The 27,507-nt window shown below is 46.5% G+C and overlaps 16 protein-coding genes across 16 annotated transcripts; 5 read left to right on the top strand and 11 right to left on the bottom strand.

Annotated features, from left to right (window-relative positions):
• Positions 1-955: 955 nt before the first annotated feature.
• On the bottom strand, positions 956-1,279 carry N7471_002208 (polyketide synthase; the record flags this gene model as incomplete). The annotated part of the gene is made up of 1 exon (XM_057274928.1): positions 956-1,279. One exon carries the CDS (start codon positions 1,277-1,279, stop codon positions 956-958), a length of 324 nt encoding a protein of 107 aa, XP_057139566.1.
• Positions 1,280-1,721: 442 nt separating this feature from the next.
• On the bottom strand, positions 1,722-2,539 carry N7471_002207 (short chain type dehydrogenase; the record flags this gene model as incomplete). The annotated part of the gene is made up of 3 exons (XM_057274927.1): positions 1,722-1,896; positions 1,952-2,234; positions 2,299-2,539. The coding sequence occupies 3 exons, from the start codon at positions 2,537-2,539 to the stop codon at positions 1,722-1,724; spliced, it is 699 nt and encodes a 232-aa protein (XP_057139565.1).
• A 256-nt stretch (positions 2,540-2,795) lies between these two features.
• Positions 2,796-3,502, bottom strand: N7471_002206 (DUF3237 domain-containing protein; the record flags this gene model as incomplete). The annotated part of the gene is made up of 4 exons (XM_057274926.1): positions 2,796-2,953; positions 3,011-3,129; positions 3,188-3,324; positions 3,386-3,502. 4 exons carry the CDS (start codon positions 3,500-3,502, stop codon positions 2,796-2,798), a joined length of 531 nt encoding a protein of 176 aa, XP_057139564.1.
• Positions 3,503-3,862: 360 nt separating this feature from the next.
• N7471_002205 (FAD-dependent oxidoreductase) lies at positions 3,863-4,643 on the top strand (the record flags this gene model as incomplete). The annotated part of the gene is made up of 2 exons (XM_057274925.1): positions 3,863-4,059; positions 4,106-4,643. 2 exons carry the CDS (start codon positions 3,863-3,865, stop codon positions 4,641-4,643), a joined length of 735 nt encoding a protein of 244 aa, XP_057139563.1.
• A 419-nt stretch (positions 4,644-5,062) lies between these two features.
• Positions 5,063-5,275, bottom strand: N7471_002204 (uncharacterized protein; the record flags this gene model as incomplete). Its single annotated transcript, XM_057274924.1, has 1 exon — positions 5,063-5,275. One exon carries the CDS (start codon positions 5,273-5,275, stop codon positions 5,063-5,065), a length of 213 nt encoding a protein of 70 aa, XP_057139562.1.
• Positions 5,276-5,937: 662 nt separating this feature from the next.
• On the bottom strand, positions 5,938-7,636 carry N7471_002203 (uncharacterized protein; the record flags this gene model as incomplete). The annotated part of the gene is made up of 2 exons (XM_057274923.1): positions 5,938-7,306; positions 7,359-7,636. 2 exons carry the CDS (start codon positions 7,634-7,636, stop codon positions 5,938-5,940), a joined length of 1,647 nt encoding a protein of 548 aa, XP_057139561.1.
• A 799-nt stretch (positions 7,637-8,435) lies between these two features.
• On the bottom strand, positions 8,436-8,805 carry N7471_002202 (uncharacterized protein; the record flags this gene model as incomplete). The annotated part of the gene is given in 2 exon segments (XM_057274922.1): positions 8,436-8,634; positions 8,651-8,805. The coding sequence occupies 2 exon segments, from the start codon at positions 8,803-8,805 to the stop codon at positions 8,436-8,438; spliced, it is 354 nt and encodes a 117-aa protein (XP_057139560.1).
• Positions 8,806-9,911: 1,106 nt separating this feature from the next.
• On the top strand, positions 9,912-11,050 carry N7471_002201 (uncharacterized protein; the record flags this gene model as incomplete). Its single annotated transcript, XM_057274921.1, has 3 exons — positions 9,912-10,063; positions 10,112-10,370; positions 10,445-11,050. The coding sequence occupies 3 exons, from the start codon at positions 9,912-9,914 to the stop codon at positions 11,048-11,050; spliced, it is 1,017 nt and encodes a 338-aa protein (XP_057139559.1).
• Positions 11,051-11,687: 637 nt separating this feature from the next.
• N7471_002200 (uncharacterized protein) lies at positions 11,688-12,527 on the bottom strand (the record flags this gene model as incomplete). The annotated part of the gene is made up of 1 exon (XM_057274920.1): positions 11,688-12,527. One exon carries the CDS (start codon positions 12,525-12,527, stop codon positions 11,688-11,690), a length of 840 nt encoding a protein of 279 aa, XP_057139558.1.
• Positions 12,528-13,493: 966 nt separating this feature from the next.
• Positions 13,494-14,500, top strand: N7471_002199 (kinase domain-containing protein; the record flags this gene model as incomplete). Its single annotated transcript, XM_057274919.1, has 3 exons — positions 13,494-14,049; positions 14,108-14,129; positions 14,170-14,500. Coding segments are annotated over 3 exons (909 nt in total), but the record flags the coding sequence as incomplete, so codon positions are not given.
• A 487-nt stretch (positions 14,501-14,987) lies between these two features.
• N7471_002198 (uncharacterized protein) lies at positions 14,988-15,506 on the bottom strand (the record flags this gene model as incomplete). Its single annotated transcript, XM_057274918.1, has 1 exon — positions 14,988-15,506. One exon carries the CDS (start codon positions 15,504-15,506, stop codon positions 14,988-14,990), a length of 519 nt encoding a protein of 172 aa, XP_057139556.1.
• A 3,034-nt stretch (positions 15,507-18,540) lies between these two features.
• Positions 18,541-19,161, bottom strand: N7471_002197 (uncharacterized protein; the record flags this gene model as incomplete). The annotated part of the gene is made up of 1 exon (XM_057274917.1): positions 18,541-19,161. The coding sequence occupies one exon, from the start codon at positions 19,159-19,161 to the stop codon at positions 18,541-18,543; it is 621 nt and encodes a 206-aa protein (XP_057139555.1).
• Positions 19,162-19,594: 433 nt separating this feature from the next.
• Positions 19,595-20,904, top strand: N7471_002196 (oxidase ustYa family protein; the record flags this gene model as incomplete). The annotated part of the gene is made up of 6 exons (XM_057274916.1): positions 19,595-19,892; positions 19,985-20,143; positions 20,222-20,340; positions 20,413-20,491; positions 20,605-20,699; positions 20,761-20,904. The coding sequence occupies 6 exons, from the start codon at positions 19,595-19,597 to the stop codon at positions 20,902-20,904; spliced, it is 894 nt and encodes a 297-aa protein (XP_057139554.1).
• A 307-nt stretch (positions 20,905-21,211) lies between these two features.
• Positions 21,212-22,814, bottom strand: N7471_002195 (uncharacterized protein; the record flags this gene model as incomplete). Its single annotated transcript, XM_057274915.1, has 6 exons — positions 21,212-21,281; positions 21,342-21,428; positions 21,485-22,142; positions 22,194-22,321; positions 22,607-22,703; positions 22,757-22,814. 6 exons carry the CDS (start codon positions 22,812-22,814, stop codon positions 21,212-21,214), a joined length of 1,098 nt encoding a protein of 365 aa, XP_057139553.1.
• A 1,614-nt stretch (positions 22,815-24,428) lies between these two features.
• Positions 24,429-25,116, top strand: N7471_002194 (uncharacterized protein; the record flags this gene model as incomplete). Its single annotated transcript, XM_057274914.1, has 2 exons — positions 24,429-24,467; positions 24,532-25,116. 2 exons carry the CDS (start codon positions 24,429-24,431, stop codon positions 25,114-25,116), a joined length of 624 nt encoding a protein of 207 aa, XP_057139552.1.
• Positions 25,117-25,427: 311 nt separating this feature from the next.
• On the bottom strand, positions 25,428-26,740 carry N7471_002193 (uncharacterized protein; the record flags this gene model as incomplete). The annotated part of the gene is made up of 4 exons (XM_057274913.1): positions 25,428-25,777; positions 25,846-26,043; positions 26,102-26,255; positions 26,312-26,740. 4 exons carry the CDS (start codon positions 26,738-26,740, stop codon positions 25,428-25,430), a joined length of 1,131 nt encoding a protein of 376 aa, XP_057139551.1.
• Between the last annotated feature and the right edge of the window lie 767 nt (positions 26,741-27,507).

Raw genomic sequence — 27,507 nt, 5'->3', positions numbered from 1 at the left:
ATGGTTTGCGGGATTTGGCTATCAAAAAAGAAAAAGAAAGAAAAAAGGGTTATCAGGGGTTCATTTTTGTTCTTTCAAGGGATGCTATTTAAGGGCTCATTTGGCCCATCTAGTTTCATCATCAAGCAATCCACCGTCCAGAACGTTTGACGTTAATAAATAAACAGCCTTTTCCAATATCCCGATAAATGATTTCTTAACTTCGACTGGGCGGAACATGTATATAGTTGTAGTAATATAGGCGTGAATGAGAGAGCACAAGTCTATATGATAAGGCATTTAATAGAGTCTGAAGTATGGGATGTAAACAGTGGTGACCAACAACATAGAATAAGTGACATGTAAGTGGGAGATTAAAAAGGGACCGAAGGGAAAGTGTCATCCTTTATTACATACGAGCCTTTATATCTATCCTCACTTATATAGCAAAACGTACACATTGAAGAGGGGCATAGACTAGCGGTGTGACGTGACTAAGCTAGAATCATGTATTTAAGCGCTATGATCGAGAGATTAGAGCATTGAACCACCTTCTCTTCTATAAGCTACTCCTAGGTCTCCCTTTCTTTACCTCCCACTGCCCCTAGTGGTCGAACCCGGTTCGCAGACGTGGTTCACGACTGACCATGTTCCCCACTACAATATGTAGGACCATTGTGGTTAATAGAGGGCAATGCAATTTGTATTGATCTACAACTAGGGACAAGCTTCAGGCGAATCTAGTTCAAATTTAAAAAATAAAAGCATGGCGAGAGCATGTAGACTTGTCTGTATCGATCATAACAGCCAAAACAACCGACAAACACGTGGAAAATCATACCAGCGAGCTATAACTTGAGGAGGACACAGAAAGCAAGCCCAGATTAGTAGCAATGGCCGTAGCTAAAGCTTTGACGCTCATTTTGGGTGCCAACAGCTCCTGGAATGCAATATCCAGAGTGTATTGCTTGAAAAGTCAATTGCGCAGCTCTGCTCTGATCATGCTATCAATGTCGTAGCTTGCAATCGAGCTGCCATCATACTCAAAACTTTCCAATGAAATGAGCAGCATTCCAGCGAACTTCTTCATCACATGTTGTCCGACTGCTTGTAGCATGGCCTCGGGTCCCTCTTCCTTGAGAATCTTCATAATATCCCCGTCACCAGAATCGCCTGATGGGGAATCCTGACCCATAGACTCAACTGTATGACGAATACCTTGGAATCGTGCATCATTGTACCAGTAAGCATCGGCAGACTCAGAGGCCATGAGAGCGGCCTCCAGGCGGGCAGGCTCCATGCCTAGGATTATCTGAGCATCGCCAAGAATGTGTGGGCCATCGACTTGGGGTGATTCTCTCTACTATTGCCATCATGGCGTGACACCAGCATCTAATCCTTTAGGACTTGCATTTACTAGGATGGATAGACAATGCAAGACCTATGTGTTTATTGGGAGTTTTCAGGAGAATGCGCACTTGGCGCCTTTTACTCGGAACTTTTTGTTTTCTATATGTGATACGAAAACCGTCTCCAATGACTGCGAGAGATTTCTACTCATTTTCCCCTTCAAACGTTCAGTATGAACTTAGCTTCAGTTTCTTCATTCAATTTCTTACAAGTTAGTTATCAGTGCTAGAATGGGTTGAAGAGTTTTGAATGTTACGAATTCTTGTATACGGTTTGAGATACTGAAGTGACTATGTAATCAATTTCTCCCCCTCTGTTTGCTCAAAGGCTCGTCAGGTTCTAACCTTAGGAAACTCCTTGTATCCATGTCCAGCAACAAAGGTATCCATCCACGGTCTCTGTTTACGATCCTGACTAAGCTCCCAGTAGCGCTCTGCATGCGCCACGCCGCTAATAGCGCCACTAGCAAAGTCGCCATTGGCAAGGCGTTCGTCTCCATAGTAGAAGCTTGGTAAACGATTAGCTTGGCTCAGCGTTGAAAACCCCGGACATAGATGCTTACGTGTATCCTTTGCCCTGAAAGGAGAGGGTAGCATTCTCGATGACGTGGCCAAAAGCAGTCTTGCCAAGACCAAGGCTAACGAGCCGAGGCATAGGCATCATGTTAAGGCCGTTGGCAGTGTAAATGAACGACTTAGGTAAATCGGCTGGAAGGGTCTCAAAGCCCTTCACAGCCTCCTGTGCGGCGACGTAGGCTGACGTGAAGTTCACGGCCAGATCGTAGTTGAGCTGACCAAGACTAAGCGATAAGGGATTCTGTGGGTGCGCCGGGAAGACATGGTACGCTGTAGGATGGGCTGGTTAGCTCTTGGCCGGTCAGAACAAATTTGACGGATTCGGCATATTTACCATTGTGGATCACCACGTTTGGAGACCCTCCATACTTCTTCTTGACTTGAGCAAACCACTCGGGGATTTTCTCCGGGTTAGACAAATCGCCCTGGATGTAGAAGTAGGAGGGATCGAAAGAGGTCGAGGTTCCGCGGCTGACGAGAGCGACTTGGTATCCTTGTTCCGCAAAGTGCTTCGCAGTTGCAGTGGCCACATTAGGCCCTGCGCCAAGAATAAACAAGATTTTGTTGTTGGTCATTGTATTGGTAGTCTAAGATGCAGGTACGAGTATGAATAACGAGGAATGAGCGATACCGATCAAAAAAACACAGGGAGAATATTTTTCTATTTATGGGTACCGATGGCCTAGGCCCAAGACGAGATGCCGGAGTAGTTGTATAGTTTCTTACATTCTCCCGAGGAACGGCCCGGCGGGGACATTGTCTGGTGCGGCGAAATTCGCCGCACCGGCCGGAGCCCGAATCACACAATCCGCTGCTAATGTGAACCAATCACTAATCAAATCCAGTGGCAGGAACCACGCGTGAGATACGAGATTCCACCGTAATAACGCGCGTTTCCTCATCTACCAGCATACGTCCATTGCCCACCAGGGTCATGTTCTGTAGCTCCTTAAGGGCTGGATCGCCACTATGGAATTGATGGGATCCCGCTGTTCGCTCGCATCAGTAATCACCACATCTCAGGAGCTGTTATGCTGGAGACTTACTGCTGAACCCGAATGGAACACTGACAGAATCAGGCTCCATGTTGAAAATCTTCATCACTGCCTCATTCAATTCTATGATGCCTTCATATCCGAAACTGATGTCCTTGCCATCATCAGTTCTAGATACAGATCAGTGGGAGCTCCGAAAGGATTAAGACAGACAATTAGTAGACTGACGTGGCAACAGCCTTCATGTTAATGCGCGCATGTTTCTTGTCAGGGTCGAATTCAAGCCAGTCGGCACCAAAGACGACTTTGGCGGAGAATTGGGGTTCAAAACCAGGCACAGTCTCGATAGTCCCAGTGGGGGTTTCCTATTCAAGTCCACGTTAGTCCAAAGTAGACATTCCATAACGAAGATCAATCAATTCATACAAAATGGATTAAAGTCGAGCCACTCTGGCGAGGTCCAATAAGATGTGCGGCCCCGGCATTCACCTTCCATACAATGGCAGGTTGCAGGGTTGCAAAATTGATCGTAGGAACAGACATGGTCAGACAAAATCAGTGGAGAGATTGCTTTTGTGGAATAGAACCAATACTTTCGTCTTAAAAGGTTCTCAAAGTTCTTATGGTCGTTTAAATCTTCTCCACAAACCCCCTTGTGATGTCTCTCCGGGACATAATCCATCACAAAAGGTGAGAATTAAAGAGTCCGGCCCGGACGCCGGGAACATACGACCGGAAGCTTCGAAGACCCGGAGATTCATGGCCCGGACCTTCGTGGGTCTCACGGCCTCGATTCCGTGCAGTGGTTGTGGGATGTAAACAAATAGTGAAGAATCCCTGTCTTCAACTTTATTTATGCCTTAGAGCAAGTTCCACTACTCGTCTCAGATTCATGTTCAAGCCATGACTTCTCCAAAAAGACCATTCCGTGTCATCGTGGTAGGTGGCGGCGTGGGAGGCCTGACAGCAGCTCACACCCTCCTCCGGGCCAATATCGACTATGTGGTCCTGGAGAAAGGTGTGATTGCTCTACGAAAAGGGGCCAGTATTGGTATTTATCCACAGGGGTCTCGCATTCTAGACCAAATCGGATGCTTGCAGTCCGTTGAAGATGAATGTTGCCCGTTGATTTGCCGATGCCGAAAGACGGGCGCGTGAATGTGCCGACTGCCCCATCTCCAGCACACAGGTCTTCGGAGAGCTTTGGAAGACACGCATCCGGGGAGAGCTGGTCAATGTCGAAGAAGGTCTCTTTAACCATATGTATTTTGGGCGTGTCGTTCTCGCTGGCGATGCTATCCACAAGATGACCCCCAATGTCGGGTTGGGCGGTAACTCAGCTATGGAGAGCATTGTGCTTCTGTCCAACCTGCTCAATCGGGCCATCGAGCTCCACCCTGATGATCATCCGGATGCGAAGATAGTTGAGCAGGTGCTGTCAGAGTATCAAAGTTTGACTAAGGAGCGCATGCGCAAAGTCATCGACTTCTCCAATCTTGCTACGCGCATCCAGGCTTGGGATACGCCTTTCCACAAAAATTGCAAGAGAAATGCCATTACCTTCCTTTTCAATGTTCCCTTCAATCACAACAGTGACATCTCTCCCAATATGGGATCGAAGTTGAGCCATATCGCTGGCTGGTTCAGATTGAGTGTTGATGTCAACCCCCTTGAACTGTTGTAACTGGCAGTGGAACCCAGACCCCCCCCAACAGAAAGTTCCAATAGGTGTTACTTGCTTTGATTCCCATGCTGTAACCATTGCGTAACATAGCCAAAGCGGCCAATTTAAGCCCCTCTCCATGACAGCCAGCGAGATTGGCGTTTTCTCTTTTGGACGAGTGACCGATCTCTAGATCTTCGTGCTTGAGGTAAGCACACGAATTGGCGATCGTCACTCGGCCTGTCAACTTATCGTATTTGATAAAGCCCAGAGCTCGGCAGTGTTTCCCTCTATCGGAAGTCTTTGGTACGATAACGGATACATAATCGTCTTGTTCATCGTAAAATGGTTGAAAGTCTAGACGATCTAGCCCAAATCTTTCCAAGATGGCGTCTTTCCTGAGAGATATTAGCGCAGACCAATTCCTAAAGACATGTGCATTACCAATTTTGATACAGTTCTCTAAACGCAGCCGCAGTATCCCAATCCTTCACGTAGGCTGTAGAGATACTGAATGGGAAGGGTTCTTCACGGTCCAAGTAGATCCCCTCTTCGCCTGTTTCACCGTGTGGTGTTTCATGCTTGGATTTATTGATCGGATGGAGAGAGAACGATGTTTCCTTAACAGGACCTTTATCGGTATATTGATCCATAATTAATGTAGAAAGGTACTTCAGTATGTATGGACGAGATTGAAAATGTATTTATAACAAATCACTCCCCATGATGAGGGACGGCCTTTTATTTCAACATTTGTGGTGATTCCCTGATTCACCAACTCTGGCCAAAAGCTGCGGCACATTCCCAGTGCTGACCCCAATGACAAGGATGAGCTTTTCGGAAAGTCTGCGCTTTCATATGCAGCTTGGTGCGGGCACGTGTCCATTGTGAATATTCTCCTTGAAAGTCGCGCTTATCCAAACTGCAAGGATAAACAGGGTCGCACTCCATTGTCTTGGGCAGCAGAGTACGGGCACTTGCCAGTAGTCTCGAGTCTGCTTGAACAAGGAATTGACACACTATTTGAGGAGGATATGTGCCGTCAAACACCATTGGAATATGCAACGTCGAATGGCCATGATGCGGTGGCTGATTTACTGTCAAGCATGGGGTGTGTCGCTAAAGACCCCAAGCGCAAAGCCATTGAGAGAGGTCGTGGGGGTCAGAGGATGGGTAAAAGCTTCACGATAGAGGATTAAGATTGGCTACTCAAAGTTTATAGGGATCTTGCACTTGGTAACACAAAGAATGATCCATAGGTCTTCACTTGAGGAAATTACCCCGTGATCCTGCGAGTCCCTATATTTCTCCGTGTCTATAATTTCTCCGGCACTATCTCCTCACTGTTGGCAATTGCCTGCATTTGTGCTTTCTCGCCAAGTTCTCTCTCGGCTGTAGATGCAGCGGCTTCAATCAATTTGTTTCCGTACTCTTCTCCGTCCAAAATGACGGCAGTTTCTTCCAAACTGAGGCTGCCGGTCTCCACAAAGAGGAAATAGACCACCACAAGCTCAAAGGCCAGCCACACATCGTAGGTAATATAGAACTTCCACTTGCTGTTGGTCACGCCGATTGGATTGACGTACTGGTTAAAAATACCAGCAAGTGCGACGAAGAGGTTATACAAAACGAGACCTCGAGCGCGCAAGTCGAAGGGTAATATCTCGATGCAATAGGTAACTTGCAGAGGTGTCCAGCCGACAGAGTAAAAGAAGTTGTACAGGAAGATCATGGCCAAAACACCCTTCGCATAGCCGTCACCCCCAGTTCCGTCCGGCCCGGCCCGCTTCTCATACATAGCCTCGAGAGCTGTCCAGACAATATAGACGACCAGGATACCTGCGGTAGAGATAAGGAAGAGAGTCCGCCGACCAAATCGATTCATCACAGCGGCAAATACCAAGCTCCAAATCATGGACCACAGTGTGAGAAGTGCATTGATGAGGGTCTGAGTGCTCTCCGCCGTGTAGCCAATTGAGTTGAGAATCAGTGTGAGGTAGTATGAGATGAGACCATTGCCGCTCCACTGGGAAAAAAATCCTACAGAAAGAATAATAAAGAATCGTCTAATGTTACCTTTGCTTTGGAAAAATGTCATGTACGAGGTGGTGCGTCTCGCCTCGCTCTCGAGTTGAAGGGCAATGCGAATCTCCTCCATCTCTAGTGTCACTAAAGGATCGGAATCATCCCCATTGGCATGATACTTGCAAATGAGTCTTCTTGCTTCATCATCGCGCTCTTTGCTGATAAGCCATCGGGGCGATTCCTCAACGAGGAAGCAGATCCCAATCTGGATCACGCTGGAGAGGCCTTGAAGGAGCGAAGGAAGCCGCCATGCCCAGGTGCTGTTGATGCGAAACGTGCCGTAGGTGACCCACGCAGCGACCAAAGCACCCAGATTCCACAGACTGTTGTATATCGCTACCTGTGGTCCCTGTTGCCTGGGAAATGCCAACTCCAGGAGGAGGAGCGGTGCCGCAGTGATGTTTAGCACGAGGCCCATGCCAATAATTCCTCGGGCTGCAATGAACATTCCGACGTTCTGAGCCGCAGCCTGAAGGGCAACTCCAACTAAAAGAACAAAGGCGCCCGCGAAAAGTACTGGACGACGGCCAAATTTGTCGCAACTTATAGCGCAAATGGGCATTGTGATGAGCTGGCCAACATTTTGTATTGCATTCAGACTGTGCAAGGATATGTTAGTTCCGATATCCTCGCATAACAACCGGTGATTACCGGCCAGACTGTCCAAACATATCTGGCTTGATTGTCACGTACAGACCCAGCTCGGAAGCCCCAGGGTTATTGAAAGAGTTTTGCCAGGTAGTGAGGGACTGTAACCCATTCATCATCGACCCATCATAACCTGTTGCGTAACTCGAGATTTGTAAAAGTACAAGCATTAAGTTGAGCTTGATAATTCCGGAGTTGGAGAGCCAGGATAACCCAGTGCCCCTGCTCCCGAGGGCACCGACCGTAAAAGGCAACTCTGCTTTCGGCTCGGACATGACCATTTTGCAACGCGAGTCAAGAGACACATTGTCTGAAGATTGAATGGTTATCCAGGGTCTTTATATGCAAAGCCCCATAAGCCGAAGGTCAAAAGTTCCAAAGTCAAAGCTTATCACGCTTCGTGAGGGGATAACGCCGATATTGCCGGAGGTTTGCCGGGTTTGATCAAAATGAACCAATACCTTGAAAGGTGTCAACAACTTAAGCAGGATAGATGTAGTATCTAGTCAATTTACAAGCTTAGCCGGAGCCCGTGTTCCAAGTCAATCGCTTTTGATCTGCCTGTTGCAGTGCAGTAGCTAATCATGTCCAAATGTCACGCAAAAGGCTTTCTCCAAATCAACAGCCAACGTGTCCCTGTGGCACCCCTGTCAACGAGATAAGGGTCGATTCTCGAACTTCCGAGGTTCATTGTTGAGGCCCGTGCCTCAGGCAGGACCTAAGCATATGTCAGCCTTGGAGTCCATGGGCTCTTTCTGTTTTGGTTCAATTGTTGTTGCTTGTTTTTTTCACGTAAAGGGCGCAGTCCACCGTTCCTCTAGTAACCCGCGAGACACCTTTCCTCTCGATTTGCTCAAACCTCGACCTCCTCTTGTTCTTCACAATCCGATGCATCTTGCAATGCGTCTTCCCAACCGTCATACCAGCACTACCACAGAACCAATTGCAAATAACCATCTGAGAACCCAACTATCATCTTAAAATCGAGGCGTCCACATCGGATGAGCTTTAGGAATACGCGCTCGGTCCCATCTCAGCGACCGTCACTCGAATCAGTTCGGAATAGATCAAGGAGACATTTCACCGCGCACTGCCAGAAGCGCCTACAACTAGGACGGAGAAGGCTGTATCCAGTCTTGACAGCCGTTTGAATCGATCGACAACCAGTTCGCCGGCCAAACCGCAACGTCCAGTTTCGTACTGTCCACGCTCGAGGAGCATTTTTCGATTGAGCTTGGAGAGACAAACCGCAAAATTCAAGCGATTGACAAACGAGAGACTGCAGCGGGAATTACAAGTTAAGAGTCGAGATCCAAAAGCTGCTCGTGGAGAACGAAATTTTGCGCACTGAGATCGAGCGCATGGAGTCCCGCCTCGCGGCAATCCATCGTGTCATGACGGCGCAGCCACCACTTCGAACAGTTTGCAAACGATGGTGGTCTTGAGACATGCGAAATGAGCCAAGCTGGAGTGGCAAAGCTTAGGTACTCTTGGCTGTGTTTTGGTTGTCGTGTGCCTTCACGCAGAGTATTGAAAAGCCCGCGCAGTTATTTTAACCACCGCCCCATACAGTTAACGTGCCGCCATGACGAACATCCAATCCTGAATATTTAATGGATATTGATTTCGGATAATTAAATTTCGCCAAGTTTCGACTTTTGGCTTGGAGGTATGGCCTCCTCATGGCCTATATCTGACCCATTTTCTTCTCATCTTGGTGATAAGAGATGATTCCGGGAAACACTTTTGATTGGCTGTTTTGAGACGCCGACTGTTCGGGGACTGAGACATCAGGCGGGTGATCAAAATTTTGAGTCTGCGTTTTTTCTGCTCCGGGTCATGCCACGATATATATCCGTAGTCAGCTCACGGTCTGGGGCATAATAGGACAGCGAAAATATAACAAAATCCTCTTTCAATCAAGACCATTCTTAATTATGATCAGAATATCAGCCAAATAAACTTTAAAAAAGCAAGACTTGGTTATGGATAAGGGAGGTAAGAGGGGAGTGGAAGATATCTTGTTTACTTGGCTATATTTCCGGTCACTCGTTCTCAATGCACCATGATTGGCGTCAATCCACCAATCAATTGGGCTTGTGGTTTAGTGGTATAATACTCCCTTAGCATGGGAGTGGTCCGGGGTTCGATTCCCCGCGAGTCCATTTTTTTGTGTTGTTTTTTTCCGCTCGGATTTGGTTGCCAAGACATAATCCAGGCCTTGCCAAGAGATAATAGTCCAAGTTGTGCATTTGTTTCAGTCTAGAGGTTCTCGGACAGCAAATACCATCTCGATATTTGGTCGCCAATGCTGGGCTTTCCGCTAGCGCCTCGGTTGGGAGTGTACATAGGTGAAAACACCCATGCTACATACAGCCTCTACGGCTCTTTCTGTCATACTTAAGCCTAATTTGTCCCGGGGCCAGGGCAACTCTCGAGACCTCTAACTTGTCAGGGGCAACTAGTTGCCGACCCTTCTATTCAGCCTTATAATTCCCACATTCTGTTTATTGCTCTCCTCTCTTGAATCCTTTACCCTATTTTAATTTGCCCAAAATGCGTTATATCTGGGGTTGGGCCTCGCGGATTTATCTTTTGATTCTAGCGTCAACTGTGCTTGCAAAAGATGACCTAGATTATAATCCACCAACAAATTTCCGGCCTAGCAATGTCACAGGTTTGAATCAGCTTTATGCTTGGGTTGGATCGTACGTTATACTGATTAATTTACGAGCCATGTGATTAACGATGTATAGTTACTACAACGCGACCTTGGAAATCGAACTGAATCCAACAATCGGATATCTCCCAAACTCGACAGTATGTCCGACTCACAAGAACCGCACCACAACCCTGAAATGGAAATCCCTCTTGGCAATTACACAGCGAGGCACATACAACTCCGGCATCAACCCAGTCAATTCATGGTTGATCATGCTCCCGCCGAACCAAAACATGTCCGCAATGCCAGAGGAAACGGAACTGCTTAAAGAAGGGACACCTCTTATGTTCCCCGTCATGTCTTCACTGTGAGTCACATACAGGGAGGCCCTTTTCCCTTCTTGCAATTACAATTCTGATTTGACCAGACTCACTTGGAAGAAGCAGGAGAATACAACCGTCCGCGATCATTTCAACATACCGCGACGAAAAATCGTGCCTCTTCCTTTACTCTTTCGGGGGAAATGCACACCATCCCACGTCCCTATGACGGAAGCGCATCCTGGCCTTTGAGAATCGATATGCCCGCGTGCAACACCTCCCAGCAGTACGACAATTGGAGTATGCGGGTTCTCGAGGCAATGTGGTGGAACTCGCAAGAGTGGGACGAGTTCGTTCAACCAAATGTGACGGTAGATTTCGATGCCCACAACGCAAATCTGACCCTAGATGGGGATTTCTTTGCGTCTCCATACATTCGATCGAACAATTCTGGCTATACGGAGACTGGCATGACTTCTAGTGACGATGCTCTCCAGGGCACCGTTCAAATTCGCTTCAGGGGTGTTTTGGACACTTATAATTCGGATATCCTCGACGTCAATTCGACGACCCCTGCGTGGCTACGGACTGTCGGGTTTGGAAATAATTCGTTGATTATCGGGAATTCACCGAATCGTGCGGGTAGTCTCCGATCTGCTCTGTGGAGTGCTCTTGGCGTTCCTTTCCTTGTTGCAATTATTGTGCATATATAGATGCAATTTCAAGAAATCTTGCACAGCACGAGTTGCTAATCAGAGATTCATCATGGGTAATTGCAGTAAGTATCATTTGCCTTCAAGTGGGTCTCGTAAAATTATTCAGGATCCGCTGCTACGATTCGCAGTCGGCCCTTGTGGGTTAAAGTTGACACATCCCAAATTACGATCGTTATAATCGGGTCGAATCCCGACGCCGACGCTTCATTTGGTGGGACATGATGATTTCTGGGTCCCGCAGTGAGCGAACAACAGGTTTGTTGAGACCTGTATTAATGGCAAACGGGTCTGTTTCGAAGGCTGTCATTATGCTCTCGGTGGCAATCATGTTGTAAAAACTGTAGTTGACCTCATCAGGGAATCGCTCGGGTTGGATATTGAGCCTTCGCACACACAGCTGATTAGATTGATATCGAGATCTATTGATGACTTGTCATATTTAAGTGATTCTTATTTTCATGTGAAGAGACGCTCTTACAAGAAGGAAGATATCAAAGTGCAAGGAAACAAGCGAGACGAGTTTATTGTGCTAATACTAACTTCCGATGGAACTATCCAATTCGTAAACCTCCCCATGAGCAAAAATTGCGAAAAACCCCTAACAAATGAAGCCCCAAGTTGGTGAACATGCTGTTTACTCAGCAGGCGGGTCTTCGGTGACTGTACGTTGAGCGAGAGCCGTAGTCGGAGCCGTAACCACTTTATCCAAAGGAACTTGGTTAGCGGGGTTGCGGAAGCAGTGCTCACTGGAATGACCGGCTTGACGATTATGATAGTGGCAAAAGAACGGGAGATGATTAACTTTGGTCAAGCTGAAGGAGTGAGCTTGATTGAGAGAGTTGAGGCGACGATCCTCGGAAACGACAAAGTCAGCGAAGGTGGATTCAATGGTTGTATCAGTGGAGACTTTCGAATTGAGGAAGCCGTCGAGCCACGAGTGCGCGGCTGGGTTGGCGCTGACAGCGTTCAGGAAATGGTAAAAGATGAGAAGAGGCGTGAGCTTTGTCGAATTGCTCTCTTGGAGTTCGCCAAGGGCAATACGCCACTCGTTGACAAAAGCCTGAGGCTTGTTTGAAGTGTATGTGGTGTTGATAAACTTCAGGAAATTAGAAAAGCTGGCTTCGTAAGACCGGGCTGCGAAGGCGCGGTGGAGATTGGCGTATGCGGTACGTGCATTATTAGCGTCAAGAATGTAAAACTTGACCGTGTGGTGAACGGTGGCGTTGAGTAGCGGAAGGAGGTAACGACTTGCGGTATCCCACTGGGTACGAGCCTCAACTTCAGTGAGAGTAAGCTGTGTGGGGTGGGCTACACTGGGTTCACTCCACACGCCGGTGAGAAGTTGGTAATATCGAAGGTCGCGCGAGTCGAGGGTCCACTTGAGTGAAGTCGTCCACGTAGAGAAATTGGACTCTCCGACGAGGGTTGGGACTAGATCGAGGAGGGTCGGCTCGGCAAAGCCACCGGAAGCCATTTGGGCGATAAAATTGACAAAAGGAGGGCTGAGAGTGGCTGAATGAATATGGAGTATTGATACAAAAAGGAATGAAGATTTGATTGATGGAATTTCCTGTGGGCGTCGAAATTGGGAGTATTGGAAGTTCTGTGCTGGTGCGACAGCTACTGGAAAATGAAGAAAATCCAGGAAAACAAAGAACATGATAGAGAAGGAGCGATGAAGGCCTCATCACCTGTCGAGCTATAGATCTACAAGAACAGAAATAGCAAAGTCCATAGCGACTTCCTTATTGTTGAAGCTAAGATCGCAGGAAACTATTCCTCACCATCTAATATGCACATTTTTGTAGAGTAAACACTGCATCAACCCTACACGCAGCCAGCTGTCGCAAATAAATACGGAATATATATCTATGCAGCAGCAATCCGAGGCTGATTCCGAATTTAGATGCAGCCTTAGAGTTACAATCCTCGACTACTATGTAGGAAGAAGACGGTATATTAGTGCTTTCGTGTAAACAGATTGGAAGACCTCGGGAATTAGAGGGCCCATACAAAGTGTAGCCATATCGAATCCTTGCGACAATACATTCCCTCAAAGTTTGGAGTCCAGCCTCGGCAAGAGAGCATCAGCTGCCTTATATTCTATGTCAAGTTGATATGCCTGACTGAGTCTTGGATGCTCAACACACTAACTAGAGTTGGTCTTGACGTCTTGACCACACTGGGTTGGTACAGAGCAAGCAGATTGAAGGCCTCCCATACCGTCGGACGACGGCCTCGAATGCCATGCGATTGTCTATCGCTAGGATCATTGACCGGTAGTGAGGGAGCATTCCAACAATTTGAATGCAGTACTACTTCTTTGGTGGCCCGAGGTACCCATGTGATCCGATTGATCCTCTGTCCTCGTCCGTTATCTCTTTTATGAATGCACACATAAAGTCCAATAGGGAGACCTCGGGAATTGAGTTCAAATTAGCCACCGCAATGGCCTTTCTGCGTTATAAAACTTGCTGGGGGTACACCGGAGATTGGCGACTTTGGCGACTTTGTGCGTACTAAAGATGAAGAGCTTGATCTTGAAGAGGTTGTCGAGCCTCGGCACAAATATGATCCAAAGGAAAACCATGTCTTTTATCCCATCTACCTCGGCGAGGTGCTCCATCAGAGATACCTAATTGAGTATAAACTTGGCTTTGGCGGTTGTTCTACTGTCTGGATGGCCCATGATCTCCAGGAGAAAAAGGATGTGGCCCTCAAAGTCATGGCTTTATGGGACTTGGGGGACAACGAAAAATACATACAGGATGAAATCATTCAGAATGTTCAAGATACCTCTCATCTTGTCACATACCTAGCGACTTTTCTTCTTCCTGGGAATAAAAGTCATCATAGGGTCCTAGTGTTTCCTCTACTAGGCCCATGCATTTACCCGGTTACCTTGGAAAAGATTCCTATGGCTACTCCCATATCTGCTGCTCTACAACTGCTCAAGGCTATAGAAAGCCTACACAAAGCTGGAATTGTACACTGTGGTAAATGAACCTGTACCCCGTCCTCTTTCTCTACTACCTTTTAATCATTATTCTACAGAATTAAATGAGAGAAGCTGCATGTGGGTAATGGACCCTCTGGACAATCCACAATCTCAATAGGGCTGCTAAATACAAGAAACTCGGTCGGCCATTGAAACAAACCATCCCATTCGTCAAGCTGTGGAAACAGGGAGAGCTTGTTAGATCCGTTAAGATTCCCGAGAACCTACGCACCGATGAATTCTTCCTCGGTAACTTCGGTATAGCGAAGAAAATTGACGACGACAACGATACCACTCAACAAGACTATCCACCTCTGCAATTTTGCTCTCCGGAACGACTTCATGGTAAAGACCCAGCTTTGCCTGCGATATGTGGAGTTATATGGTCATCTTCTCTGTGCTTTGCATTCAGTTTCCGCCTTTCCCTACCTGTTTCCAGGGTGGATTAATAGGTAGTATGGTTGATACTCTAGGCCCACTACCTAAGGAGTGGAAGGACCTTTACATTTGGCACCCAGGTTCTGATTCCTGGTATGATCAAGAGCAAATGCCTAATTTAGATTATGACCTCGATTCAATTATTACACGGTTCCGTCCCGATATTAACCCAATTGAGCGAGAACATGTATACTCTATCATGTCCAGAGTATTTATTTACTGTCCAGAGAAACGTCTGACAGCAACACAGCTTCTGAAGGACCCCTCGTTTAGAGCTATTGCGGATAAATATGGTTGTTAATTTCTCCATTCTCATACTTTATGTTTTCCTACTTCTCCGTTGCGATGTTGCCATTTAGGTCCGTTACCCCAAATAAATATTGCATATTGATTGATATATTGCCATCGGAGAAAAGGCCGAGCTGGCTGATAGGCGAAATAAACATTGTACAAGTGAACTGAAATATTGCTCATAGATACAATCTCGGACACCAGCGACTAGGAAGAATGCCTATGGTCATATTTCATTTCAAAGAAATCTAGGTCAAGCTCCTCTGACGCTGTGCCTAGCATACTGTGGAACGTAGTGGGATCCAAAGAAGGGAGTAGTCCAAGATCTTCAAAGCCCTGCATCGACAACTGAGCACTAGCCTCCATGGCGGGCCCAGAAGGAGACGGGCTTGATACTGAGGATCCCCCTATGCTGGCTGTGCGCATTCTTTCACGATCATCTAGTGTCACCAACCCTCCGAGCAGTTGATGCAATAGTGATTCATCTGGAACGATTGCCGTTGCAGCCACTGGGCTGTATGTAGTACCCAGGTTTTCAATGTTGTCATGAGATAATCCTGATGGGCCCATTATTTGATTCAGCAGGGCTCCACCAGGAAGTGTTCCCGTTGCAGCTCCCGAGACGTTTGTGGTTCTCATGCTTTCCGGGTGATCAATAATCTCATTTGATGAACCCAGAAGTTGGCTCAACAACAGCTCATGTGGAGCTGTAGCTGTTCTAGCCATTGGGACATTTGTGATATCGCTCTGAACAACACTTGATTGACAGCAACATGAGTTGCCGACTTTAATTTGTCGTTCTCGTGCGACCAACAAAGTGAGGCATTCCAAGACCATGGCTTGAAGCTTTTCTTTCCTCCCATAAACAACACTCAACAAATTCTCCAATGTCTTTAGTCGTGATTGCAGCGCCTCGAGTTCGGATTGCTGGCGCTGGCGATGTTTCCGCTGTGATTCACGTAGCTGTGCACGTCTCTCCTAGTCACCGCCAACCATCAATAAGGATACACATGAAAGGGAATTGAGTAGATCTGAAGCTTACCTCAGAAGATCTCATTTCCGAAGTGAATCAACAGGGGGCTTGGGCTAATTAGTGTGACAGTAGACGTACATTGCGCGCCTATTAATATCCGAACAACGCCCAGTCACGCGTAGCTGGTAGCTAAGTATGAGCTAAGAGTAGATAAGCAAAGTGGATATCCAAGGCTATATCGCCATTTATGCTGCTAGCCGCGCCATTGTCTAAAAGTCTCACATTTCAAGCGAAGTGGGGACTCGAAAGCATCGTACAAACCGAGGAATCGGTATCACTTCCAGGTCGATTTAAGAGAACCAAATCTCCAAAGAATATTATATCAGACTGAACTCTCATCATTGACTATATTTATTGCGCCTTCATTGGCGCAGCAAAATGCACTCCTGTCATAGTTGGTGTCTCCTTTTAGGGTACTATGGGGAATAATATCAGCCTATCGGCTTCCCCGCATATTGAATGGACTACCCAGCCACTAAATACTCCGTACAGCATGAATCCTTGATAGCCCTATCTCCTATTCCATTTCTCAACAAAAGTGCATGCACTTTTAGAGTGGAGTACAAAGGATATATAGACTCCATATAGTGCGCTGATTGCTTAGACTACGTAGTATATCCTCACGCTTACCCCCACTTTCGAGCCAATCCAGAGAACAAGCAACAAGCCGAGGCTATAAAAAAACACCACAAGAACATAAAATAGGGTTAAATTAAATATTAAGTGTGCGTGGATTATTGGCTAGCTATAATATTCAGGGAGTAGGAATCCCAGGTTTCACTCAGAGTCTCTTGAATTCGATCAGTATACTATTCAGGCAAGTGGACCTAATCCACTTGACTAAACCGGAAAAATGGTGAACTAACAGTTTTACGAAAAGAGTACTATGATAGTAACCAACGGCATAATCTACAACTCCATACGTGGCCTACGACACGGCCCACCGCCACCACTAGGTATTGGGCTGCATGAGTCCGGTAAAAATTCGACCCGATGACTTTAATCAACAATACCACGCTCAATTTAACCCTGAATTGGGGTCGGTGGGTTTGCGTAGAGCCCCGCCCCGACGGTCCGGGTCCCAGGGGTTGAGGGCCCCGCCACAGTGGGTGCGGGAGCCTTGGCAGGTTGACCCTCAGGGAGGCCCCGATGACCCCGGGGCATTCATCAAATAATCCTATTATGGAATTGGTGCCTCAGGCTGGCAACCCTCGCAAACCAGATAGTTTGAGAGCTCCTCTTTACCAACGCAACTCTTCCCCTCTCGACATTTTACAGTATTCACTATCCTCAACACTTACACGATCAACCAGACTCGTGTCCCAGTCGTGGTATTCATGTTGAGTTATCTCGGTGAATAAGCGCAATGACTACACATCGGAACTTCTCAGGTCATCATGAGGCCAGTCGAACCTGTCGAACCTGTCGTAACTAACCGATATCATAACCCGGAGACACACTTTTCCCTACTAACTCGGAATCCTTTCCCTCTTGTGCTCCTAAGCTATAGTGAGACATCATTTGATCACCTGGCGTTCTATCAATGCGAGCCATGCACCGGACACAAAAGCCCCGTCAGAAGTACATGGCATTGAGAGAACTTGGGAGGTCACCATGACAAGCAAGCATTGCAGATCGATCGATTGATGGGTTGCGGCTGAACCTTATTCGTTGCTTGACAGGATCTACTTGTTTTTCTCTTTCCCCCTGCAAGGCCCCAGCGCTGTACAGATCATCAAGAAGTGCTCCTACTCCGTATGAAGTTCATTCTTGCAAACCTACCTAGAATTGAAGAGAGGGTTGGATTTAGATTTGACAGGGAGCTTGGTTTACTGTCTATGGTTTACGATATGAGGATCCGTCGCCACTTGCAGCGCCGTACGGAAAAATCAGTTAGGTCACTGTCATAAATAAATCACCATTCCAAAGCAATAAATTCAAGGGGTCGCAGAGGAAATTAAGGTAATGGGCCTCAAGTGATTCGTGGGTGACCGCATTGATCTCGAACAGAATAGAGATTGAAGGCCGTGCTTCGTCATTTGAGCAGTGACATTCTTCGAATCTAGGCCAGGGCTACGCTGCCTGTCTAGCGTGAAATTTTGCCGATCTACATATCGAAATGGTATTGAATGTTACTCGGTAGTACGTCAAGATGAAATATGGTCTTGTCAGCAAAAGATTCAGCAGAGAAATGGTTCAGACGAACTGGAATGTTTCAGATCACGAGGCTGGGCACAGGCATTCATGATAATGTCGGCGCATCCGGTCGTGGGAGCTAAATAAAGATGCTAGTTCACCATAATCAGGCCTGTACCCGGCAAGACAAGAATGCATGGGTGATGAGATAGACCTCTGCGAACAGAATAAAAGGACTTTTGAGTAACGGAGAATATACTGAATTTACGAAGCCCTATAACTTCCACACTTCGATGTTTATAACAAGGTAAGTGGTCCATTCTTCGTGTGAGTCTTCATACTGGAGAAATACCCAAGATTTTCAACACTCCAAATAGATATATTCTAGGCTAGATTTAGACTAACATACATCTTCTGTTCCAAAATGCATCCCAAATCCCACACAGGACTTGAAGTGCTCAAAGGCGTCCGAGGTCACCATATCGGGGATGCTTCAACCGCATGAAGAACCCCATGCAGTCAACTTGAGGATAGATGCCAGAAAGCCAAGATCCGGTCATCCCATAGCTGAACTCAAAATTTGATTGCAACTCAGATAGCCTTGGCACCATCGCGCTTGCTGTAGATGGAAGACTGCGCGTCGTAGTCTCCCTCGGTCTTGGCCTCACCACGCTTGCCATACATTGAGTTCTGGTGCTTGTAGTCATCGCTGGGGCTTCGGGTATAGATGTTTGACTTTTCATAGTCATCTCCCTCCTGCTTTGCCTCACCGCGCTTGCTGTAGATGGAATCACGGTGGTCGTAGTCGTCTCCATCATTGCGCTTGGCGTAATAGATGTGCTCTTGTTCATAGTCGTCACTCTCGGGCTTTGCCTCATCCCGCTTGTTGTAGATGGAGTCCCGGTGCTCGTAATCGTCTCCATCATTGCGCTTGGCGTAATAGATGTGCTCTTGTTCATAGTCGTCACTCTCAGGCTTGGCCTCATCACGCTTGCTGTAGATGGAAGACTGCGCGTCGTAGTCTCCACGCTTGCCGTACATTGAGTCCTGGTGCTTGTAGTCATCGCCGGGGTTGCGGGTGTAGATGTGTGATTGTTCATAATCATCTCCGTTGGTGACAGCGCCAGTGGATTCATTGGCTTGCTTGACAATAGGCGATCCAGCCGCAGAAGCGACCATTACGGCTGCAAAGAGAGCTGCGGTGAACCTCATTTTGTCGGAGGATATTTGGAATTTTTCAAAGAATAATGGACCAAGTTGGCTTGATAGGAGTCGTGTTGGAGATATCTTGTTGGAAACGGGTATTGCGGTCTATTTAGATAGCACAAGAAGAAGGCTTTGGTCCTATGCTATACACACATCAACTGTCTGTTGACGATATGTGACTGATTGTTGACTCAACAATCTTCTTATCCTTATCAACCAATTAGAAGTTTGCAACTTTGCCCCTAATTCTGCCCACCTTGGGGTGATTACAGGATGTTGACTAAACATATCCATACCTAACCTAAACGTTGGACCACTAGCCTCATGCTTCGGGTCTGACGCCTTTCATCAATCTATTTCGAATTTTGTTGGAACTCTTACATCTGTACTCAAAAAGTCCATCCCCATCTTGACTACGACCTGTGCATATCTGACCAACATGCGCTACCCCAACTGGCTCGAAATGAGGACACAAAAATTGAAAGATTTAGTAACTTTGCAAGATGCAGAAGAAGACACAGACCATCTCCTACCTCATCACAACGAGCGAAAAGATGCCAGGATTGACTCGAACTCTCAACAAAATTCACATGGCTCTCTTTTCACCAGAGTTGTCATTAACCTTCTCGTGGTGCTCATTGCATTAGCGGCCATGATCCTTCTCCTTCTTTTCCAGATTTACATGCAAGATTCAAATTGTTACGGTAAATTTGAAAAAGGATTCGACACTGACCTTGGTAAGTCATGGTTGTTTCATGTCCAGGTGGTTTAACTTTCACGTCGGTGGAGGATACGCGATGATTAGTGGTGGTGCTGATAAACAATCTAGTCGCTGCCAAAGGTCAGATAGAACTACAACAAGTCCTCTTCACTGGTGGGATTCACTTTAACCCCGATGGAAGTGTATATATAAAGGACACACCGGGGCCGAAGTATGTGGGCTCTCCATCACCAGAGATTGACAAGGCATGGGATGAGTTGCTATATGGTTAGTCCAGATACAAAACTCGGAAAATTATCTTCCCAGGCTGAGTACTGATTAATACATTTATTAACCATGTCACAGGCCAAATTGTGAACCTACCTGAATCCCAAGTGCCCGATGTCAAAGACAGGACGTTTTTCCGCACTGAGTACCAGGCCTATGAAACCGGGTTGGATTCCGTTCATCAATTGCACTGCATAGTATGTTGACTCTGCACAATTTATATTTCACTCTCTTACTTTATCATGGAAATAACACCAATGGCGTATTAGAACCAAATGCGCAAAGCTTATTCACCAGAATACTACCCCAACTTAGATTTGAGTCCACACGGGACAAAGATTCACATAGGTTCGTCTTCATCCAATATTTTATTCTATGCATCCGTTCAAAGCTTTCTTGAAATTCGCGATCCCACAAGTGCGTTTCACTTTATATCAAGCTGACGTTTGACATTCACAAAGACCACTGTTTGGATTATCTCCGGCAGAGCATTCAGTGTGGTGCAGACATGACACCCGTTGTCTTGTACTACGAGCCCGCGATCAATATGTCTCTCGTAAGTTTGGCTTTTTTCCGACACAAACAAAAGGAAACTGCTAAACAAGGTTCTGCTACAGCCCAATTTCGAACAAGTTCACACATGCAGAAACTGGGACAAATTGCACGCCTGGTCTGTTGCAGCTGCGGATGCAAGTCCTCGCGACCAAGGGTCTGAACACGATGGACATGGAAGTCATATTGGACATGCAGGTCATATATAGGCACCATTTCAGAGAACAAGAGTCAATTGTGGGAAGTTGTGATCGGGTTTCCGATTCCTTTGATCAAGTTGTAATTTATGAAAGCTACGCTTTAGAAAAACCACGATGATTCCGTATTCAAATAACTATAATGCCTATGACGTCGCCCTCTAAGTATAGATCGTAGTGGTTCCAAACGAGAATCCGACATTGCAGTTTCCGGCCCCGTGGGCCTTTGACGATATAGCTAAGAAGTGAAAATCATGCCCTCAAATCACATTTTCCCGTCTGTACTATGTAATCGCGGGATAGCCCATTTCAAGTTCGTTTAGGTTGTAGCTTTGACGACAGCGCTAATACTGCGAGCAGTGTACTCGATATTGAAGTTGTTGAGCCCACTAAAGGAAAGAAATATGTCAGCTCAACGGTGATTCCCAAAATATGCTCATCAAACATACGCGATAGATATTCTCCCAGAGTCCTGAAGATAAACATGGTACTTGTCTCGGAGGAGAGTGACTTGTTCCACGGACAGTCCAACATATCTAAAAAAAGGGTCAGTATGGTGAGTCTCCACGAATCCGATCTTGGTGACACCTACGAAAACATTCCGTTCTGATCAGTGATATGCTGCCAGTTGCCTGGAGTTTCCAATTTCTCCAATTCTTCTCTGAGTGCAATTCGACGGCGCTTGAGTTCATTCGCCATATCGCGCACTTCCTGCCGCCATTGGCGTTGCAAAATATCATCTGATAGGACCGTTTCAATAATCTTGGACCCGAAATCGGGCGGCGCGCCGGACTCCGCTCGAGCGAGTAGTCTCAACTGTGTTTCTATATTCGTTCCCACTTCCTCGCTTGGAACAAGAATCGAGAGAATTCCAACGCGCTCGCTGTAAAGCCCAAAGGACTTCCCGTATGTTGAGACAAAAACAAGTGGGATTTCTTGCTCGGCAAACAAACGAACGCTTTCAAGATCTGTGTCAATGTCTCCTGAGGCAAACCCGGGATATGCAGCATCGAAGAATGCCAAATGACCACGCTGGGAAAATATCGAGGCTAGCTCTCGCCACTGATCTGGTGATGGATCACTTCCAGTTGGGTTCTGGGCTCCAGACTGGAGAAGAACAACGGATTGAGCTGGCAACGATTTGATGGCCTCTGAAAACCTTTCAAAATCGAATTTGTTTGTCTTGTTGCTATAATATGGCAGAAGACTGGTCTTAATTCCCGCAGACTGGAATACGAAAGGATGATTCACTAGGACCCAGTCAGAACTTCTTTCGTATGTGTGACTAAACGACGACTTACACCAGGAGTCGGTCGGAAGGAAAATCTCGGGGTTTCCATTTTCCTTCCACGGTCCATAATGTTTTTTCAAAAAGACTGCGCCGACATGGCATCCACCACATGCGCCGAGGGTCTGCGTTGAAACTATCCTAAGCAAGGAGGTCAGCTCTAGGTCAATTTTCTAAAGAGCATATCAGTCTTCCTCTACCTCTTTTCCCGCAAAAGACGATGATCTGGACCAAAAAGGAGATTGGCACTCAAGTCCCTATAAAGCTGCGAACCTAGAGCGGAAGGGCGATACTCATGATGCCAATCAGGGTCATTGAATATTCTGTTCTTCGCCTGTGGGGTAATGATTCAGTGATGTTCCGAAGGTGGAGGATGGTAAACTGTAGGAAGTCATATATACCTCTTTCACGCTTGGCAGCACGTACGCTTTACCTTCCTCCGTCTTGTACACGCCCACGAGGAGATCAGTTCTGTTGGGATCAGTATCGGCTCGGAACTGCCAAACGAGAGCTGCGAGGCCATCTAAACATGCTTTATTAATCCGGGTTCATGAATGCGTCAACTGTATTATTTACCTGTTCGGCCCGCTGGGACATCCTCAAAAGGATCTTGAAAAGGAGTTATGCTACCCATTTTGTTTCTAATGATAAATGGGGAATGGGATTTCTCTTAGATCTTATATCTGCGGGGAAATAGGTGGCTTAGAGTGATATTCATCTAGTAGCACGTTATTATAAACACGCCATCATGTCGCAATATTAGAAATATGACAAATACCCTATAGTATATATTATCTCTCCATCAGGGACCATTACTACGATCAGGCTGCTCGCGATATCGGCATTTTCCTCCTTAGAGGTGAGAAAATGCGTAAATAAATTAAATAAGTGAAACATGGAGCGCCTTCACACTGACACAATATGGTAAAGCTATTGAGTGACAAACTAAGCGCATTGAAACTATTCTAAATAGGTGAGCAAAGGGATACAATAATAGGGATTTGTATATAGTCACCCACACTGATAACATATCTACGTCTGGCTTATACGCCCTGTAGTTGGCGGGGTAGAGGAGTTTAGGTATCCAGGATGATTCTGAGTTGGCTTTTTTCGGCAAGAAGAAGGACAAGAATAATCGGCGCTTTTGCGGCCTCTTTCCTTGAGAACGACATATTCCAGTTGGCTCGATGTTAGTTGGATGTCTTTCTAAATGTCTTTTCTTCTTTTTTAGTTTGTCCCTCTTCTAGGGTTCTCTCAATTTTGTAAAACCATGTTTCTATGAGTACCACTTGACAACAGACAGGTGATAATAAAGGGCTAAAAGGACTGACTGATTAAACCAAATGAATCTAGAGTGAGTATTGACGGCAAAAAAACAAAAAAAAAACATACAACAGTGAGGATTCGCTGGTGGTCACCCACCCAACTACTAACTCACCGGCGTGTGGCTTAAGTACGGCTGAGCGGACGGGAAGCCCTGTTTTCCACACCCTATGGTCGTATGTATCAGATTACATGTGGAAGAGTATCATAGAATAAACCATTAAAAAATAGTTTGGCGATAGTAGGCAATTCGATAACAGGCGATTGGAATGGTGAGAAGTATACCGAGTAAGAGGTTGTAAATTAGGGCTCGGGTCACCACTTGCCGTGCGAACGCCATATGTTGTAGACGTGGGTAGATTATAAGGGGTCATAACAAGAAGCTTTCATTATAAGACCAGTTTCTTTGTTCGGTTTCTATGTAGTCTTTGTTTGCCAATGTCGCTGTCAAATATTTAAGGCGTCCAACTTCATCCACGGTATGTGTATAGAGAGAACCAGATCTCGGTTTACTGAAATCCCAACTTTTCTTCCTCCCATTATCAAATTCTTGACTGTATGTTAGTCTTTCAACTTGACAAGGTGCACAGTTTTGGTTGAGTTACTGGTTCTTCTCGAATATGCAGTATGCTTGTCTGAAGTATATATTGCTTAGAATTGTGGAGGATTTATGATCTAAAGGGGAATGTGATCCATTTATATAATGTCCACCTAAGGCCTCAAGTAAGCTGGCTGCTATTTACACACTATAAATTTGTTAGGGGTGCAATTTTCTGATCAAACTTTCACTTTTATTCTCTGATCAACCTCAGGTCTCTATGATATCAGTTGCCTCTCACTTATCACCCTCACAAACCATCCTTCATCTTCACAAACCACCCCTCTCCTCTCCTTCATTTCTTCGTCATCACGCGAAGTCAGAGCAATGTCATCCAACAGCCGTCTTGGTCTCCGGACGATCTTCGTAAGTCATTGTGATCTTTGATGAAACCTCAGATCTCGCTGACATCGATCCTTTTAACGTATAGCAAGCCGAACGCACGGTAGCTGCTTATCTTGGGTTCGATAATGTCGTTGACCTCCAGCGGTTTGTGATTATGTGGCCATGCCTTGAGGCCGTGCGACTTCTGTCTGCTCTTCCCGGCCTGACCAGCCAGAGTATCGTATTTCAGAGGACGGCTGAAGCTAGCCAGTCAATGGAACACGACCATCAAGTTGTTCCCAACACTGAATATATCCAACACTGCTGGGTGGTATGCGTGTTGATCGTCCTGCGGCATAATGTCACAGTTTACGAGACCAACACTTTCCAGCAGAACAGAGCCCGAACCATTGTAGCGATCAATCGCATGCCATCTCGCTTCTGGATTCCAGATCACGTCCTGGAGGAAGACGACTTTCCTCCGCATCCAATTATTCGGCCAACTGTGCGGTCTACTGAGCCTGCCATCCTTCAACTTCATCGCTGCCTTTGCCTTATTCAATATCTTGAACTCTCCCACGGCTCGGAGTTCAGACGGGAGATATACTTGGATGCCCGTGTACACTTCTCCGGAGAGGATTTTGACGTCACCGAGCACGATATCCCTTGGTGGATGCGACACTCTCCATAATATAAGCAACGGCAAGCTCTCGGTTAGGAGATACACGTAAAGCTCCAGTACTAACAGGAGGCTCACCTATAACTTGGACTATTATATAGCCTCCTTTGCTCACTAGTTAGGTACTTTTTAGGCTGTACGGTCTTGCCCTTCTATTGTCCTATCAGCGCCCTCACACATATCATCTGTGGTGAGCGACAGCGTTAGCTACAAACGCATCATGTCAGCTGTAAAAATTACTCTCGTGAATTGAACTTTATCTCCCATTGTCATGATGAGTCAATTCAACTCCATGGAGGCTTTATTCAAAATAAACTTTCTTGTTACACAAAACGTGCCGTTTGGCCATAATCACTCGTCCGATCCTCTACCGTGACGGCAACTCCATAATTAACCATTATATTCCGCCTATCACTCGGATGCGCCAATTTCTCCTGACTGCTTGATGGACTGGTAGAACGGTATGCACTCGCCGACTGGTACGACTCCTCCTTCCCCCTGAAGCTATTCAAAGGAATATCCGTTCTCCCAAACGCACCCGAGCGGTGCGATGGCATACCACTGCCTCCACGGGCCCGCAAGTTGTACGAGTCATACGGGTAGGATGTCTTGGAGGGCGAGATGGCAGTTTTAAGGACGCGATAGAGGCCGGGGCAACAACCGATCATGACAGCTAGGAGAATGGCAGTGAGTAAAATGGTTCAACATGCAAGTGGACAAAAGCGGGAAATGTAAGCATACCGATTGATGCCTCGATAGTTCCCCATAACGCTAGCCATGATGGAGCAGGGACTCCGTTTTCAGTATTTCCTAGCTTAACAACGCGGATGGTGGAAATAATGATGCAGACCCAGCCAAAGCAGAATAGCCCGCCAATGCTCAGCTTTTGGCGGGTTTTCATCTGCAGGTTCCAGATAAGGCGTATGGGGAGAATCATGACTTAGCGAGGTATTAGATTAGGTAGTGATCTTTAAGGACGAAAGAGGACAATACGTACTTGCTAGGTCAGTGACTATATCCACTCCATATGCGAAGTACAAGCTGATAACGGCCGCCCGATGGTCGCGTGGAGTGTTGCATTGGCCTGAGGTAAACCAGGCATGGAAGCTCGAGCATGACAACCATGACGAGATAATGCAGCCGGTAAGAAACTGGGAAGAATCTCGTCAATAATTTGAAGACTCGCACTCATGCGGGAAATCCATACCAGGACACAAAATCCCATAATAACCCACCAGGCGATGAGATATTTCTTTCCAACCAACAAGCGTTTATACATTGCCAAGAGCGAGAACTTGATCATCCACAAGCAGAGCCACAACGAAGATGTCGTGACAAAGAAGACAATCTGTAATTGGAGTCCATCTTCCAAAATGGTGGCATAGGGGGGAATCGTTCCGGCACCGACTGCTGCTATTCGAAAGATGACGGGCGAAATGTAGACGTAGAGAATGCTCAGTTCCAAGAAGAATATGTAAGCAACAATCAGAAGGTAATCTTCGGCCTTGAGATCCTTGAAACTTCGAATAGAACCTGCAAAACGAGTGCCTAAAACGAGCGAGGTGAGTACAATCAAGGCAATGCCAGTACCTTTGATGGTATTAGGCCCAACGGTGCCCGTAATGGCCTCTCCCATCCCTTCTTGTGAGACTGGATTTTAGAAAACAGGGACCGCGTGGGCCCGCTGCCATCCATATACATAAAGGCAATTCACCGGAATTTCGACAACCACATGGCAGCCAATATCTTGAGTTTAAGATTCACAGATGGGCACCACCTGCAGCCACCATGCCCAGTCATTCTTGGAGGCGTGCGTGGTTTTAAAACCAGCAGGGATTGTAAAACGCCGACGATGGGCAATATACGCATTTGGTTCGAACGCCAATGCTAGAATGATTCAAGATACATGCCCCACCAGCACCGGGCCAATCGCAGAAGAAATATATAGCACCGGCGGGGTGGATGGCCCGCCCCCTCAGCCCCGGCCCTTATGCCCCAAGTAACCCCTAATGCCCACAGCAGCCGATAACGGGCCGAGGCGCACATGGAGGGGTCTGAGAAAATCAAAGAAAAACATAGTAGGGCTCAAGGCATAATTTAGCATAACCATATCCATGAAATATCCAGACGATCTTCAAAGGAAGGGAAAAAAACACGGCTGGGTAAAACTGCGAATTGAGTTTTGGCTTCTTCTTGTCTCAAACTAAAGCGCTCCCTGCATAAGCCTCGGACCTATGAAGTGTGCCGGGTTCTGGTGGCGTTCTTCATCGCCCTCGCTTAGGAAATTCATCATAATTTCAATTTTTCGGCTTGCGACTCGATAGAAAAGAGAGAGTTCGTAGCCGACAGGAATAACTTTATTCTAGAATAATACAGAGTGCGAAACAAGCGCTAGCGCCGGGA

The sequence above is a fragment of the Penicillium samsonianum genome (assembly GCF_028829775.1).
Source record: "Penicillium samsonianum strain IBT 33392 chromosome Unknown utg000002l_segment0_segment0, whole genome shotgun sequence".
In the NCBI taxonomy this organism is placed as follows: domain Eukaryota; kingdom Fungi; phylum Ascomycota; class Eurotiomycetes; order Eurotiales; family Aspergillaceae; genus Penicillium; species Penicillium samsonianum.
The sequence above is the reverse complement of the archived record's forward strand: the minus strand, read 5'-3'. Positions and strand labels throughout refer to the sequence as shown.